The sequence below is a fragment of the Eurosta solidaginis genome, chromosome 3 (assembly GCF_040869045.1).
Source record: "Eurosta solidaginis isolate ZX-2024a chromosome 3, ASM4086904v1, whole genome shotgun sequence".
Lineage (NCBI taxonomy): Eukaryota > Metazoa > Arthropoda > Insecta > Diptera > Tephritidae > Eurosta > Eurosta solidaginis.
The window spans coordinates 51,883,140-51,897,963 of record NC_090321.1 but is presented as its reverse complement, the minus strand read 5'-3'; the positions used below and the strand labels follow the sequence as shown (position 1 = coordinate 51,897,963).

The 14,824-nt window shown below is 40.2% G+C and overlaps 1 protein-coding gene across 11 annotated transcripts in view; it reads right to left on the bottom strand.

Annotated features, from left to right (window-relative positions):
• Letm1 (Leucine zipper and EF-hand containing transmembrane protein 1) overlaps positions 1-14,824 on the bottom strand; it is a 55,491-nt gene that overhangs the window by 2,942 nt on the left and 37,725 nt on the right. For all 11 annotated transcript variants that reach the window (XM_067771681.1, XM_067771687.1, XM_067771683.1 and 8 more), the window contains exons 3-5: positions 2,172-4,111; positions 2,001-2,105; positions 1,636-1,914 (exon numbers count right to left, since the gene is read on the bottom strand). In XM_067771681.1, coding sequence (XP_067627782.1) covers positions 1,636-1,914; positions 2,001-2,105; positions 2,172-4,111 — 2,324 coding nt within the window. The remainder of the gene's footprint in view (positions 1-1,635; positions 1,915-2,000; positions 2,106-2,171; positions 4,112-14,824) is intronic.

Sequence of the window (14,824 nt, the reverse complement as noted above, 5' to 3'; positions counted from 1 at the left end):
CGGAAGTTCCGGTAACAAGCACCATTAAGGTACCCTGATCTCTCCAGTTTTTTCGCCTCGCGAAACCTGGCATTGTCACCGACTAAATCTTCCGCGACCTTATTTACAACATGGACGCCCCAAATGTCGACCATATTGAACATCCACGTCGATGGCACTACGCTACCGACTGTCCTACACCCCAAAATCTTGGGTGTGACGTTTGATCAGAATCTACATTTTGGTGCGCACGCAACCGCAATTGTTCCAAGAATTTAGAGCCGTAATAAAATCCTCAAATCCCTTGCTGGCAGTACCTGGGGAAAAGATAAAGAAACGCTCTTGACCACATACAAAGCAATTAGCCAGCCGATTACGTGCTACGCGTCACCCATATGGTCGCCAAGCCTAAAAACCACCCACTGGAAGAAACTACAGGCCTGCCAAAATACTGCTCTCAGAATCGCCACGGGCTGTCTTCTTATGTCCCCAGAACACCATCTGCATAATGAGGCGAGAATACTCCCCATCAGGGAGAGAAATGAGATGCTGACCAAACAGTTTCTGTTGAATACCCAGAAACCTGGGCATCCCAACAGACATCTGATTGACGAACCAGCACCGCCTAGGGGCCTAAGGAGTCATCTCCGTAAGTATTTTGAGGAAATACGGCACCTGAGAACCCAGCCGTATGAAGCGAAAAAACACAAGCAGGTCCTTGGTTAACTCCATAGACAGGCGTCGGACCTTTATGTCGGGAATTGCCCGGTGAATCCAGTACTTGAAGAAAAATATCCAGAACTCGCGGAAGAGGAACGCATACTCCCCAGGGAAACGCGTGTCACTCTTGCTCAACTTCGTTCTGGATACTGTAACAGGTTAAACTCTTACCTATCCAGAATCAACCCCGACATACAAAATGTATGCCCCGCTTGCAATGTGTCCCCACATGACACCAACCAACTCTTTAATTGTAATGTGGAACCAACGCCTCTAACACCCCTTTCCTTATGGTCCACCCCTGTTGAAACGGCAAGTTTCCTTGGACTCCCGTTAGAGGATATTGATGACAATTTGTGATCGGTCGCGGCTATTAGGTGGGGCGAGCATTGCTACAACAACAACAACAACAAGGTACTAGCCCGACCATCTCGGGAACGGACCCTCTAAAAGGTATATTATAAGCCCCCTAACCCTTGTCGATATGGTTAGCACGTTTCACGGCCCTTTAACTGGGTCCTCTCTGCCTCTTGAATGCAGACTTATCGACTTATTCCTACGCCTATTTCTATGGCCTCACGCACTGTTAGGTCGACCACGGCTCCTGAGTGGACAATTCTTAATTGTGTGCGCTATTGTGAAAGCCTCTCTTACACTCTCTACCTTGTACCTTTTTTCGCTTTTCTTCTCTGCTTGCGACTCTTTTCTACTTCATAACGGCAAAGATGAAAGCCCCTAAGCCTCTCAACCACATCGGCGGGCGCTAAGGAATTTGGCTAAGTCGTCACACCAACGACAAAGTGCTTACCCCAGAGAAGAAGCGAATCATGACATAAAATTGAACATCTTACCACCGTGAATATAATAAGTTCTTACATAAAGGCATGAAGGCGGCTACCCCTGCAGAAAAATCTAACCACATTTTTTATTTCTTACCTCAGTTTTAATAATGTTTTTCTGTGCATCTAAACTAAGATCCTTTGCGTTATCCTTAAGCTCCGGTGCAATATCCTTCAACTCCTCCGCCGCTTTCAAATCATCCGCCTGTTTCTGTTGATCTTTAATTTGTTTCTCGGCCATTTTAATGCTCTTCGCAATGGCTTTCTCCAAACGCTCTTCCGTCTCAATAACGTTCTCTTTATCGAGTAGCGTAACCAATTCTTCGATTTGTTTATCGGACAGATTGACATTTTCACGGCTAATTGCTTCAACGACCTGTGCGACAAAAGAACATATTAAGGAACGTAAGAAATTTTTGTATATCGAAAAAACAAGAAATGTAGTCGTTGTGTGGCACTCACCTTCAGCACTTCGTCGACCGTGATCATGCCATCTTTGTCCGCATCAATTTTGCTTAGTACTTTTTCGATTTGTTTCAAACGAGTCTCGTCTGAGGTCTTTTGTAACTGTGAGTTGAAAAAGCAAGTAAAAACAAATATAGAGACCAAAACAGTCAGAATTGCTTTTTTTACCTTCTTAATAATATTCATGAGCTCAGTAATGTGCACAATATCCTGCACAATATCCGGCACCATGTCCTGAGTTGGCAGCGATTCCGCTGCCGCTGCTTTCTCCGTTGCAACTGCGTCTGTCTTCGCTGCGCTCTTTTGTTGATGTGTTTCACGTTTCTTCTCCATGTCCACTAGCACCTTGTCTAGTTGGCCAATCATACTATTGACCTTCTTGAAGAGCATCTTCGCTGCGCGACTTTCATGTACAGGTTCTTTCACAACACTGCGCACCTCACGTAATTCCTCAAGATCCTCTTTGTAGTCCTCAAGCTCTTCTTTGAGATCTTTCAGCGTTTCTTTTTCAACCATCATTTTCTTATCTGTCGATAAGGATTTCAATGCATCGGATAGCAATTCAACATCTTTTGAGGTTATATTATTGCTTGCTTCAGCTTGTAGCCGTTCGGCATTTGAAATCACATTAGCGCTCGATTGTATGAACGGTGTATTGTGAAGTAGTTCCTCTGCCGCTTTTGCGTGCTCCTCTTCCAATTTAGCCTTTTCAGCTTCGCGTTCTTCTTCGCGCTCCTCTCTGATTTTGCGCTCTTCCTCTTTAAGCACCTCAATCTTTGTCTTATTATCAATTTTACCTTCACTTTCACCAATTTTCTCTTTAGTTTTGGTCGCCACAGCTTCGGGCAGCACACGCATAGTCTCAACCAGTTTGTGCGTTGTCGCCGTGTCGTCGGAGATGAGTAAGGCTCGCGACAATAGCAGTAATGAGGGTGGTACCTTTTCATTAAGCGATAAATCAATCCATTCCTGCAATTGTGCACGCAATTTCTCCGATGTCAGGCCATAGGCGCGCATGCCGCGTGCCTTACACGCCTGCTGCAACTCAAAGAGATCTAGCGCCTCAACACCCTCACGCGCTATAACACGATCATCAGCGGCAAGCGATCGCAACTTGAGACGCAATTGGAAACGTAGCAAATTGCTGGTACCCATTGTGTTTAGTTCGAGCACGCGACACAATGCAGCCAGTTGTTCACGTGATAATGAATCCAAAGTAATTTCATCTTCAAAGCGTTTAGCAAACTTAATTATCTCCTCCACGGGCACATGCATTTGAGGATCTTTTATCTTCTCAAAAAACTCGGCAAATTGTTTAGCTTCTTCACTCCTGTGATCCTTATGCTGCACAGCCATTTCGTCGAGTGTCTGCTGCAAGAACTTTGCCATTTCGAGTCGCACTTGCAGTGATTGTTTCAATTTGTTTTCACGATCTTTAGATGTTTGGAACGTGGACGGCAACATGCCCGGAAAGAAACGTATAAAAAAGGGTAACAATAGCTCCATGAATGGTACAATTAGGAACACTGAAAACGGTATGAGTCGAAAGAGATCGGAGGTGGTGCGTAATAGTAGTTTATTCTCACGACGTGTCAACGTCTTGCCATTCAGTACACGCCATAACAGCTTACGTGAAATATTTATGTCGATGACAAGCAGACGAAAGCCATGATAGTAATGTACCAATTCCTCCCAAATGCGTGTACCCAACGACTTTTTCGCCACCACTGCTTTTTGTGGCTCTGCAGCGTCCGCCTTACTTGGTTCCGCAGCCTCACGTTTGGTTGTTGTCACTGTTGGTGTGCTTGCAGCTTCTTTTATAATTTCTTCTACCTTTTCTTTTTGTTTCTCTTTCATCGTTTTAACGGTGACCTCAACTTTGGAAGATGCATTCTCGCCAAGACGACGTGTTAGATGGAATTTTCGTGTTGCTTGCCAGTTTTGTGTGTGATAATGTGTTTCACTGATATTACTCCAACGTGAGAGTAAAATGGGCTGAACGCCAATTTGTGCGCCGGCACAGTTTCCACCCATCCAATAATTTGAGTTCCCAGCGCCGTCGGTGTGTTGTCGCAAGGCATAGCGTGGCAAATATTGTGGTGTGTAGTCTGCAATAGAGAAGACATGGGGTCATCAGAAAGCGGTTTTAAATATGATTAAGGATTTGAAACGAACTATTATCTTAGCTATTTTTATAAAGAATCGATCGAACTCGCTCGATGTGCATGGGTATGAAGGTTGGTTTCGCTTACCGCTAAGAGTTAATGAAGCGCATATATATTTTTAAAATGGCTGCGAGTTCAAAGACCCAAACCTGTAGACCTGGTAGCAAAGAACATAGCATTAACAACTGCAACCATGCTCGTGCCTCGGGGCAGCTGGAGCGCCGACCATATGGCCATAGTAGTATAGCGTCATCAATCACAAGACGAACATACTACATGATTCCCTATCTGCGCTTCGAGGGAAATCTTATGGTCACAATAGAGGTTGGCGAAAGGCTGCGCAAATGGCGGACGAGGTGATACATGTGTACACAGATGGTTCCAAAGTAGTGGAAGGAGTAGGGTCTGTGGTATACTGTGCTTATCCGGAAATAAGCAGATCCTACAGGCTGGCGGATTACTGTAGCGTTTTCCAAGTGGAAATATTAGCCGTAACCAAAGCAGTAGAAACCCTGGAAGAGAATAGCTTAAGCTGCAACCGTGTTAACTTTTATATTGACAGTCGAGCAGCAATTCAATAATCTCGCATAGCACAGCACCTAAAGACCTGTTAGAGTGTAAGCAGTCTCTGGGGAGAATCGGGACAGGAAGAAGCATACATCCATATTGGGTTCCAGGTCATATGGGAATAGATGGGAATGAAAAAGCGGATGAACTAGCTAAAAAGCTTACGTGAATCCGGCTCGTATTCTATAATAGACTTTTTAGGAGTTACGGGTCATGCTTTTATAATATCCAACACAAACCTTGCTACACAAAACATAAATACCAATCTCACGAGGTAAGTTTACGAGATTTCTGCAAAAGCTCAAACGAAATACTCGAATACGCTGATACTGACTGCAACCATTAAAAGCTAAAACCGATTAAGATTCGAAAAAGCGTTTATGATAGAGCCATTCGAAAGATCTTTCGTATCACCCTATTCTCAAAACAAGAAAAATTTGTATTCGTGTTTAATTTAGTTGCTCTTATTGTCTTTAACAAAGACTCTAGGCAATTTAGATTTAGTATTGGAGCCGACAGTACACCGAAAGAAATAACGCTTGTAAAATTAACAAATCAGGTTTGTTGTTCTTGAATTAACAGACACTCAGCAAAATTTAATGCATTAGGGTTAGTTGAAACGAGTTTTATGTCAAGTAAAAAAATTTCGTTTGTCATTTTAACAGAAGAGAAACTAACTATTCTGTAAAAGTTACAGAGTATCAATCGAACTGATTTTACAGTTAAACGAACGAATTTCATTGGTCATTTACACAGCGAGCAACTATCAATATTATGCAAATGTATCAGCTTATTTTAAAGAGAAACTTACGCCATAGTACGCACTACTTGGTTCTAAGACCATCCCAGCAAACAAAGTTTCGACCGTTAGAGAAATTTTATGTAGTGCCATATCGACTAGAGAAAATTGTTAGAAAACTAGACTAGTAATTGAGGCGAGAAAGATTATATAACTATTGCAAATTAGATTGATATAAGGACATTGTTGTTGTTGTTGTAGCGTTCCTATTCGAGAAATAGATTAGAGTTTGATTGGAGAACTATAATTTTTCACGATTAGGCTCCATTTTGTTTGGGAACGCAACGTTTCTCCACCGTTTATCGAATTGTTCTCTAACATTAGATATTCGAGAACAGGGGTAGTTATCTAATCTTTCTCAAATTTTTATCTAACTTCAGTGTTTGTTGGGATAGTGTCATAGAAATCTCTGTCACATCAACAGCCTTCACTTTTATTCTAATGTTGAAGGACATCAATTAGTTATTTTAACAATTTTCATTAGTATTCTTAGGGCGAAAGTAATAATTGTTAGGTTATATTAGACGGAGACATTTTTGTCGATTGTGAGTGCCCTCAGTAAGTGCAGGGTGGCGGCACATTTGTTTAACCCCATTACCTCCTAGCGGTCCTCAACGAACCACTTGCTTTCCCTAATGAACCCTAATAGACCGACTCCTCTTCCTCCTCATGCTGACAGCTTCTGCAGAGGGAGCTTGTTGGTATTCGCCGTCGTCGGAGCATTGGCGCGATAGCACAATGAGCTGTGATGACACCCGTAAGTACTCTCACCGCGGATTTGTTCAGTTTGAGAAGGAAGCTGGTGCATTTCCTATCCAAGCATGGCCATAATGACCTTGAGACTTCGCAGTTGTTGTTGTTGTTGTAGCGATAAGGTTGCTCCCCGAAGGCTTTGGGGAGTTTTATCGATGTGATGGTCCTTTGCCGGATACAGATCCGGTACGCCCCGGTAACACAGCACCATTAAGGTGCTAGCCCGACCATCTCGGGAACGATTTATATGGCCACATTAAACCTTCAGGCCATCCCTCCCTCCCCACCACCAAGTTCCATGAGGAGCTTGGGGTCGCCAGAGCCTCGTCTTTTAGTGAAACAGGATTCCCCCCGGATAGGCGAGGTTGACAATTGGGTTTGGAGAAGCTATATATTGCGCTGGCAACCTGAAGGGTTGCGCTACACAGCCTGTGATATGGCGACCCCGAACTCCTCATGGATCTAGGGGGTGGGAGGGCGGTATGGCCTAGAAGGTCGCACGTGGTCATAACAAATCGTTCCCGAGATGGTCGGGCTTGGTACCGGAACGTGCCGGATCTGCATCCGGCAAAAGACCATCAACTCGATAACACTCCCCAAGGCCTTCGAGGAGTGTCCTTATCGCTACAACAAGAACAACAACAAAGTAAATTGGAAGAGAAGCTGGGCCTAGAATCTCTTCGGAGGTTATCGCGCCTTACTTTTTTTTTAATTTAACAGCTATTTCAATTGACCCGTAATTTATTCGATTTTACTAACATTTTCGTCGACAGTCGTCTTAGTTCAAAAAAAAATTTGCTTATATTCGTTCACTTTGAGTAAGCGTTTCTTATCGACTATTATGTTAAAAATGACAGGCTGAATGCTGAAACGGATGACGTCAAAAGTTTCATCAACAACGATATATTTCAGAATTTATTTAGGAATACGGTTAATTTTGTTGAGGGACGTCCTATATCAGAATTTGTTTCAAAAAGGCCGCATGTTGTTGTTGTGTTAACAGTGTTCGCCCAATTCAATGGGCACTACCTACCACTCACCAATTTTCATCAAAAACCTCTAACGGTAGTCCAAGGAAACTGGCAATTTCAACAGCGGCGAACCTTAGGGAGATTGGTGTTAGACGCGTAGGTTTCACATTACAATGGAAAAGATGGTTGGTGTCATGGGAACATATCGAATGGACATACATTAAGTATGTCGGGGTTGATTCTGGACAAGTAAGAGGGCATACATTAATTATGTCGGGGTTGATTCCGGACAAGTAAGAGTTTAACCTGTTAAAGTTAAAGTATCCAGAACGAAGTTGGGACAGGAATTGAATAGAATTTATGGCACCTCGATCCAGATTTTGAGTGTTAATTCCATTTACGAACAATCACAGTCTGTTCGATTGGACCTGTGAACCTACCATAAAGTACATATGTATGTATGTATATACATTTTATTTTTATTTCGGTAGCACAGTGTTATTAGTTCGACTTTTATTTCATTATCATATCACCGCGTCCGTCTACTGATTGTCACTTGCCCCAAACTAGAAAGTAAAAATATTTAATCTTCAAGGTCGACCCATAAATTTGTAGATAATGTTCCATAGCAAACAACGAAACATAAAACGAGAACTGCCGGTAAAAGTGCCTAGCTAACAACAGAGCACACACCTAGGTTAAAAACAGCGATCAATTCAAAAAATCACAATGTCCAGGACTCCCAATAGAATTCTGAATTTTAGCAAGTCTTTTTTGTAAGTAAATTTTAATAAAGCATACAGGTCAGTAGGTATTGAGTTGAGGAGCCATGTAGTATGCATAAATTCAAAATTTCATATTTTTGACTTAGCCCCCTATTGACTGGGGCTGGGACTGCGACTGGGACTGGAATTGTAACTGGGACTGGGAGCGGACCTGGGGTTGGGGCTGGCATTGGGACTGGAACTACGAGCGAGGGATAGAAAAAAGGGAAGGAGATAGAGATAGAGTTTGACGAAGAAAGAGAGATAGGGATAGATGAAGCGGAAAAGAAATGATGGACAAGACGAAGAGGGAGAAAAATAAAGGCAGAGGGAGGACTGAATAAAAGGATAAGGAAAAGGGGGAAAGCGAAGGAAGGAGGAATAAGAATTAAAAACGTCTTAAAACTTATGCAGATAGACCGAAGTTAGGACGGAACAACGTCGGCCAGGTCTGTTAGAGTAGTGTATAGAATAGATACCTATGTAGATATGTATAAGTGTTTTCAGGTATTCAGTATCTTATTAATGGGATAGATACTTGCTTATTCGAATGAATGCAAAGAATTGGGAATAGTTACATATGTAAAATGATATTAAATAATACTTATAAAATATGTGTAATGATGTATGAACATTTTTGTATCACTTGATTGCAGGTAACGCTTGAATAAATTGCATTTTAAATTGATTTAAATATTGTATGTGACCCGGTCTATGAAAAGGTGGCTAATGACTCAAAAAAGAATTGCGAGAAACAGCCTTTAACAGCTGTTTTTTTTTGTGTGAGAAACAGCTGTTAACAGCTGTTTTTTTTTAGTCATAAGCCACCTTTTCATAGACCGGGTCACATATAATAATTATGAAAGTCCCAGCACAACCCAAGCCTCTAAAATATGAACGTGTATATCTACAGTGGTGCTCACATAAATTGCACTCTTGCATTGTTTTACAATAGGGCGATTCGCTCAGTCTAGAAAACGTAGGAAACGTAGAAAATATTCCACATTTTCTAGACTCCATATACATCACACAGAGAGCGCACACCTAACACAAATGGTATCCTTTTCATTCTGCCAGAACAAATTAACTTTTATTACAAGACTTGTATTTTTGTGAAACGGGCCCCAGATCCCGCATTTAGCCCGCTATGTTAAACATAAATGGGTTGAGTATAGGAAATGTTGGAAGCTGTAGAAAATTTTTAACAAATGTATTTTGTTGTTGCGTGTACAAAACTTTTGACAGTAAAACTGAAATATTTTCTACGTTTTCGACGATTTCTAAACAGAGAGAATACCCTTAATATTCAAATTTAATATTAGCCCGCGGGTTAGGGAACTTAGAACATGCCCGCGACAAGTATGCCTGTCTTAAGAAGCGACTAAAATACCAAATTGCAATTTATAACTTCTCCAACCAAATTGAGAACCTCACCTACCCGTGGCGAATCCTGTTTCTATAACAGCCGAGCTCTGGCGACCCCAATTTCCCCATGGATCTAGAGGGTGGGAGGGCGGTATGGCCTAGTTTTTATGTCCTCATACTAAATCGTTCCCGAGTTGGCCGGGCTAGTGCCTTGATGGTGATTGTTACCGGAACGTACCGCATCTTCATCCAGCAAAGGACTAACAACATCGATTACACTACCCAAAACCTTCGGGAAGTATCCTTATCGGTACAACAATTCTTAAGATTTGTTCTCAACGTTTTCGTTAATTTTCAATTAAAATCCTATTGCCGTATCCAATGGCATATTAGTAAATCCAAGTGCAATACTTCATTACATTTAAACCACCCAGTTTTATGTTCTCAAACTAGGCTTCAAAACTTTTAATAAAAAGAAAAGTAGAAAATGTTAATGACAAATATTTGAAATTTCTTAAGTTTCTATGTACTTTGCAGGCAAGCAGTGCGTTTTATTGAAGGAGCATTCCACGGTTGGTACGGGACACATGTTGTTGTTGTTGTTGTAGCGATAAGGTTGCTCCCCGAAGGCTTTGGGGAGTGTTATCGATGTGATGGTCCTTTGCCGGATACAGATCCGGTACCACAGCACCATTAAGGTGCTAGCCCGACCATCTCGGCAGCAATTTATGTGGCCACATTAAACCTTCAGGCCATTCCCCCACCCCATCACCAAGTTCCATGAGGAGCTTGGGGTAGCCAGAGCCTCGTCTGTTAGTGAAACAGGATTCGCCGCGGATAGGTGAGGTTGACAATTGGGTTTGGAGAAGCTATATATTGCGCTGGAAACCTGAAGGGTTGCGCTACACTGCCCCTTGAATCTGGTATTTTAGTCGCCTCTTACGACAGGCATACCTACCGCGGGTACATTCTGATCCCCTAACCCGCTGGGGACACATCGTAGGAATTTTTACAGTTTTCGATCTTCACTAAAGACAGACTATAACTTTTTTAGACATGTGCGTTTGTACGGAACAGAGAAAATACCCTAAATTTTATGGTTACAGTGAATGTGATGAAATTTCAGCAAAACTAATAAAAATTGAAAATAAAACCAAAACTCACTTTTGGTTGAACTTGGATCAAAGTTTATTAAAATAACAAAAAAACTAAAATGTGTTTGTACCAAAAAAATGTTGATGTAAAAATTAAAATGTTTGTACGGGACATGGCTGCTTATACAGAATACGTACAAAATTCAGCTTTTAAATTTGCTCATAGCCTATATTGACCGCTGAGTGGAATAGATAGGATGATAATCTCGGCTGCCGTTTCGAAAACGCCCTATCCCAGAACACGTTTGTAAATAAAATTCGATTGAAAAGAATTTTCTGAGAATTTTTGTCATAAACACCCCAGCTAATGTCAAAATGTGTTACATTTCAGCTCAGATAGGGCGTTTTTGAAACAAAATCGGAGATAGCTCGTTCTTCAAGCGAATTCCGAGATAGGGCGATATTCCAATGTTTTCGGAGATAGGGCGTTTTCGAAACGGTACCCAAGATAGGGTGATATTCAACTCAGCAGTCAATATAGAAAAAATTAAACGACATTTCACAAAAGTTTGCGAGGTTTACACGGCTTATGAGGGATTTGCGAGAATTCATGAGTTCCCTTTTTATAAAAACATTGGAATATGGTGTGAACATAAAATAAAATTTCAAAAAAGTCTATGCATAATTTATGTGCATTGCTTCGTTCACTCGTAACTTTTCAACGGTCAAAATTTGTTAGGTTCTGGACTTTGAATACCGCACCAAAAATAATAGGCCCAGATTTATTCCAGGCTTAGTCTATTACCAGAAACGAACGAACTGAGATTTTTTACAGCCAGGCGAGATTAAAAAAAATGGTTGGTAAGGAAACTAGAGTTGGTGCTTATTTATTTTTTTAATTTTTTTGTATGATTTTTTTTTAAACTTAAAATGAGAAAAAATTGTATATTCTCTTTCCACGTTACATTGAGGTGTCATATGTATTAAATATACATATTGGCATTGGAAATTAATAAAAAGAGCAATTTGAGAATCGACGAAATTTTACGATTTTCCATGGAATGCTCATGAAATTTAATGAAAATGAGGTAGAGGTGAGTGGGGAGAGAATTTGTTGTTTTGTTAGCGTAGCGTCAAGTAAATAAAAGCAAAAACAGCATACAGCAGCGAACACCTAAATGAGGGGGCTAGAATCAAAGGCGGCAATCTCCACCATTTTCAATTTCGAGTAAAGCACAAATAGAACTTAAAGCATTTTCTCGAATATCATTAGAAATATTATTTCTAGTACAGAAAAGGGATACACTAAATCGGATTATATAACAAAATCATCTAAGTTCTCAACAGTTTTTGAACAAATAAGGAAAAAGATATGGGAAATGCGGATTTTGATACTGGCACCTGTATATTTCCGGTTTTGATATTTAAACGGTTCGAATGAAAATACGAATATTACCATCTCTAAACGGTTACTAAGTAAATGCACAGACACAAAAACATTAAAGCAAGCTACATAAACACATTAATCATCATTTACCCGCATACATACAAGGCAACGAAGAGATAACATACACACAGATGTAGTCATCAGTCGAAGTAGTACTCACATAAACACACGCATATGGCTATGCGAGAGGCTATAAACTACAAATACACACGCATATAGCTGGTAACCAAGTGGAAAATTCTAGAAGAAGAAACGTCTAGACATTTGGGCAGAGAGTATAAAAGCAGCACAAGCTGAGTATTCAGTAATCAGTTTGATTTAAGCACGCTATTGGTTGCGAAGTATAAGTGTTATTGTGAAGTATTTTCAAAGTAGTCTAATAAAGATCATTTTGCATTATTATACTCAGCTGAGCAGAGCTCACAGAGTATATTAATTTTGTTCGCATAACGGTAATCCGTAACGGCATAAACTAATCGAGATAGATATCAAAATGATCTGGGCGAAAAAAGAAATTCATTTAGCCATGTCCGTCCGTCCGTCCGTAAATACGATAACTTGAGTAAATTTTGAGGTATCTTGATGAATTTTGGTATGTAGGTTCCTGGCCGCTCATCTCAGATCGCTATTTAAAATTAACGAAATCGGACCATAACCACGCCTACTTTTTCGATATCGAAAATTTCGAAAAACAGAAAAAGTGCGATAATTCATTACCAAATACGGCTAAAACGATGAAACTTGGTAGGTGGGTTGACCTTATGCCGCAGAATAGAAAATTAGTAAAATTTTGAACAATGGACGTGGCACCGCCCACTTTTAAAAGAAGGTAATTTCAAAGCTTTGCAAGCTGTAATTTGGCAGTCGTTGAAGATATCATGATGAAATTTGGCAGAAACGTTACTCCTATTATGTGTGCTAAATAAAAATTAGCAAAATCGGATTACGAACACGCCCACTTTTTAAAAAAAAATTTTTAAAAGTCAAATTTTAACAAAAAATTGAATATATTTACAGTATATAAGTAAATTATGTCGACATTCAACTACAGAAATGATATGGTGCTACAAAATACAAAAATAAAAGAAAATTTGAAAATGGGCGTGGCTCCGCCCTTTTTCATTAAATTTGTCTAGAATACTTTTAATGCCATAAGTCGAACAAAAATTTACCAACCGCTATGAAATTTGGTAGGGGCATAGATTCCATGACGATAACTGTTTTCTGTGAAAATGGGCGAAATCGGTTGAAGCCACGCCCGGTTTTTATACACAGTCGACCGTCTGTCCTTCCGCTCGGTCTTAACACGATAACTTGAGCAAAAATTGATATATCTTTACTAAACTTAGTTCACGTGCTTATCTGAACTGACTTTATCTTGGTATAAAAAATGGCCGAAATCCGACTATGACCACGCCCACTTTTTCGATATCGAAAATTACGAAAAATTAAAAAAATGCTATAATTCTATACAAAATATGAAAAAAGGGATGAAACATGGTAATTGGATTGGTTTATTGACGCAAAACATAGCTTTGGAAAAAAATTTGTAAAATGGGTGTCACACCTACCATATTAAGTAGAAGAAAATGAAAAAGTTCTGCAGGGCGAAATCAAAAGCCCTTGGAATATCGGCAGGAACAGTATCGTGGTATTATATATAAAAATAAATTTGCGGTACCCGACAGATGATGTTCTGGGTCACCCTGGTCCACATTTTGTTCGATATCTCGAAAACTCCTTCACATATACAACTAAGGGCCACTCCCTTTTAAAACCCTCATTAGTACCTTTAATTTGATACCCATATCTTACAAACACGTTATAGAGTCACCCATGATCTTCTTTTACATCGATATCTCGAAAAGGCGACCGACCACCTATAGAACTAAGGCCCTCTCCCTTTTAAAATACTCATCACCTTTCATTTGATACCCATATGGTACAAACATATTCTAGAGTCACCCCTGGTCCCACTCCCTTTTAAAATACTCATTAACACCCCTCATTTGATACCCATATCGTACAAACAAATTCTAGAGTCACCCCTGGTCCACCTTTATGGCGATATCTCGAAAAGGCGTCCACCTATAGAACTAAGGCACACTCCCTTTTAAAACACTCATTAACACCTTTCATTTGATACCCATATCGTACAAACACATTCTAGAGTCACGCCTGGTCCACCTTTATGGCGACATCTCGAAAAGGCGTCCACCTATAGAACTATGACTCCCTTTTAAAATACTCTTTAATACCTTCCATTTGATACCCTTGTCATACAAACACATTCCAGGGTTACCCTAGGTTCATTTTCCTACAAGGTGATTTGCCCTTATTTTGTCTCCAAAGCTCTCAGCTGAGTATGTAATGTTCGGTTACACCCGAACTTAGCCTTCCTTACTTGTTCATTATTGGAGTTATTTATTCAACAATTTAGATATACGAACGTTAGTAGAAGGTATAAAATAAGCGGGGTTTCCCGAAATTCGTTACAATACTATAAACGTAATATCTAATATCCTATTGAATTCATAAAATCAATGTAATACAATATTCGTAATTTAAAACATGTTTCAGAGTGTTATATTATACTAGTATAGAAAGAAGTTCACCGATAAACTCTCAACATGCTTCTTCGTCTGCTTATGTTACTGGCAATCTGGAGTCTCTTTTTTTCTCAGCTGGCAAAAATATTTCAGAAGATAGAACAGCTGTATTAAACTTAGATCTTCTAGCGATGTCCAAGTGTCGCCATAGTGTTTTGTAAGAAATTTGTCAACATCGCTAAGTTTAAGTAAATTGACCTGTTGCAAGCCGCTTTCTAAGATTTCAGGAGCAAGGATGCGTCCCTTCTTTAAGACACTTTAGAAGCTTTTTAACTGATAGAGACGCT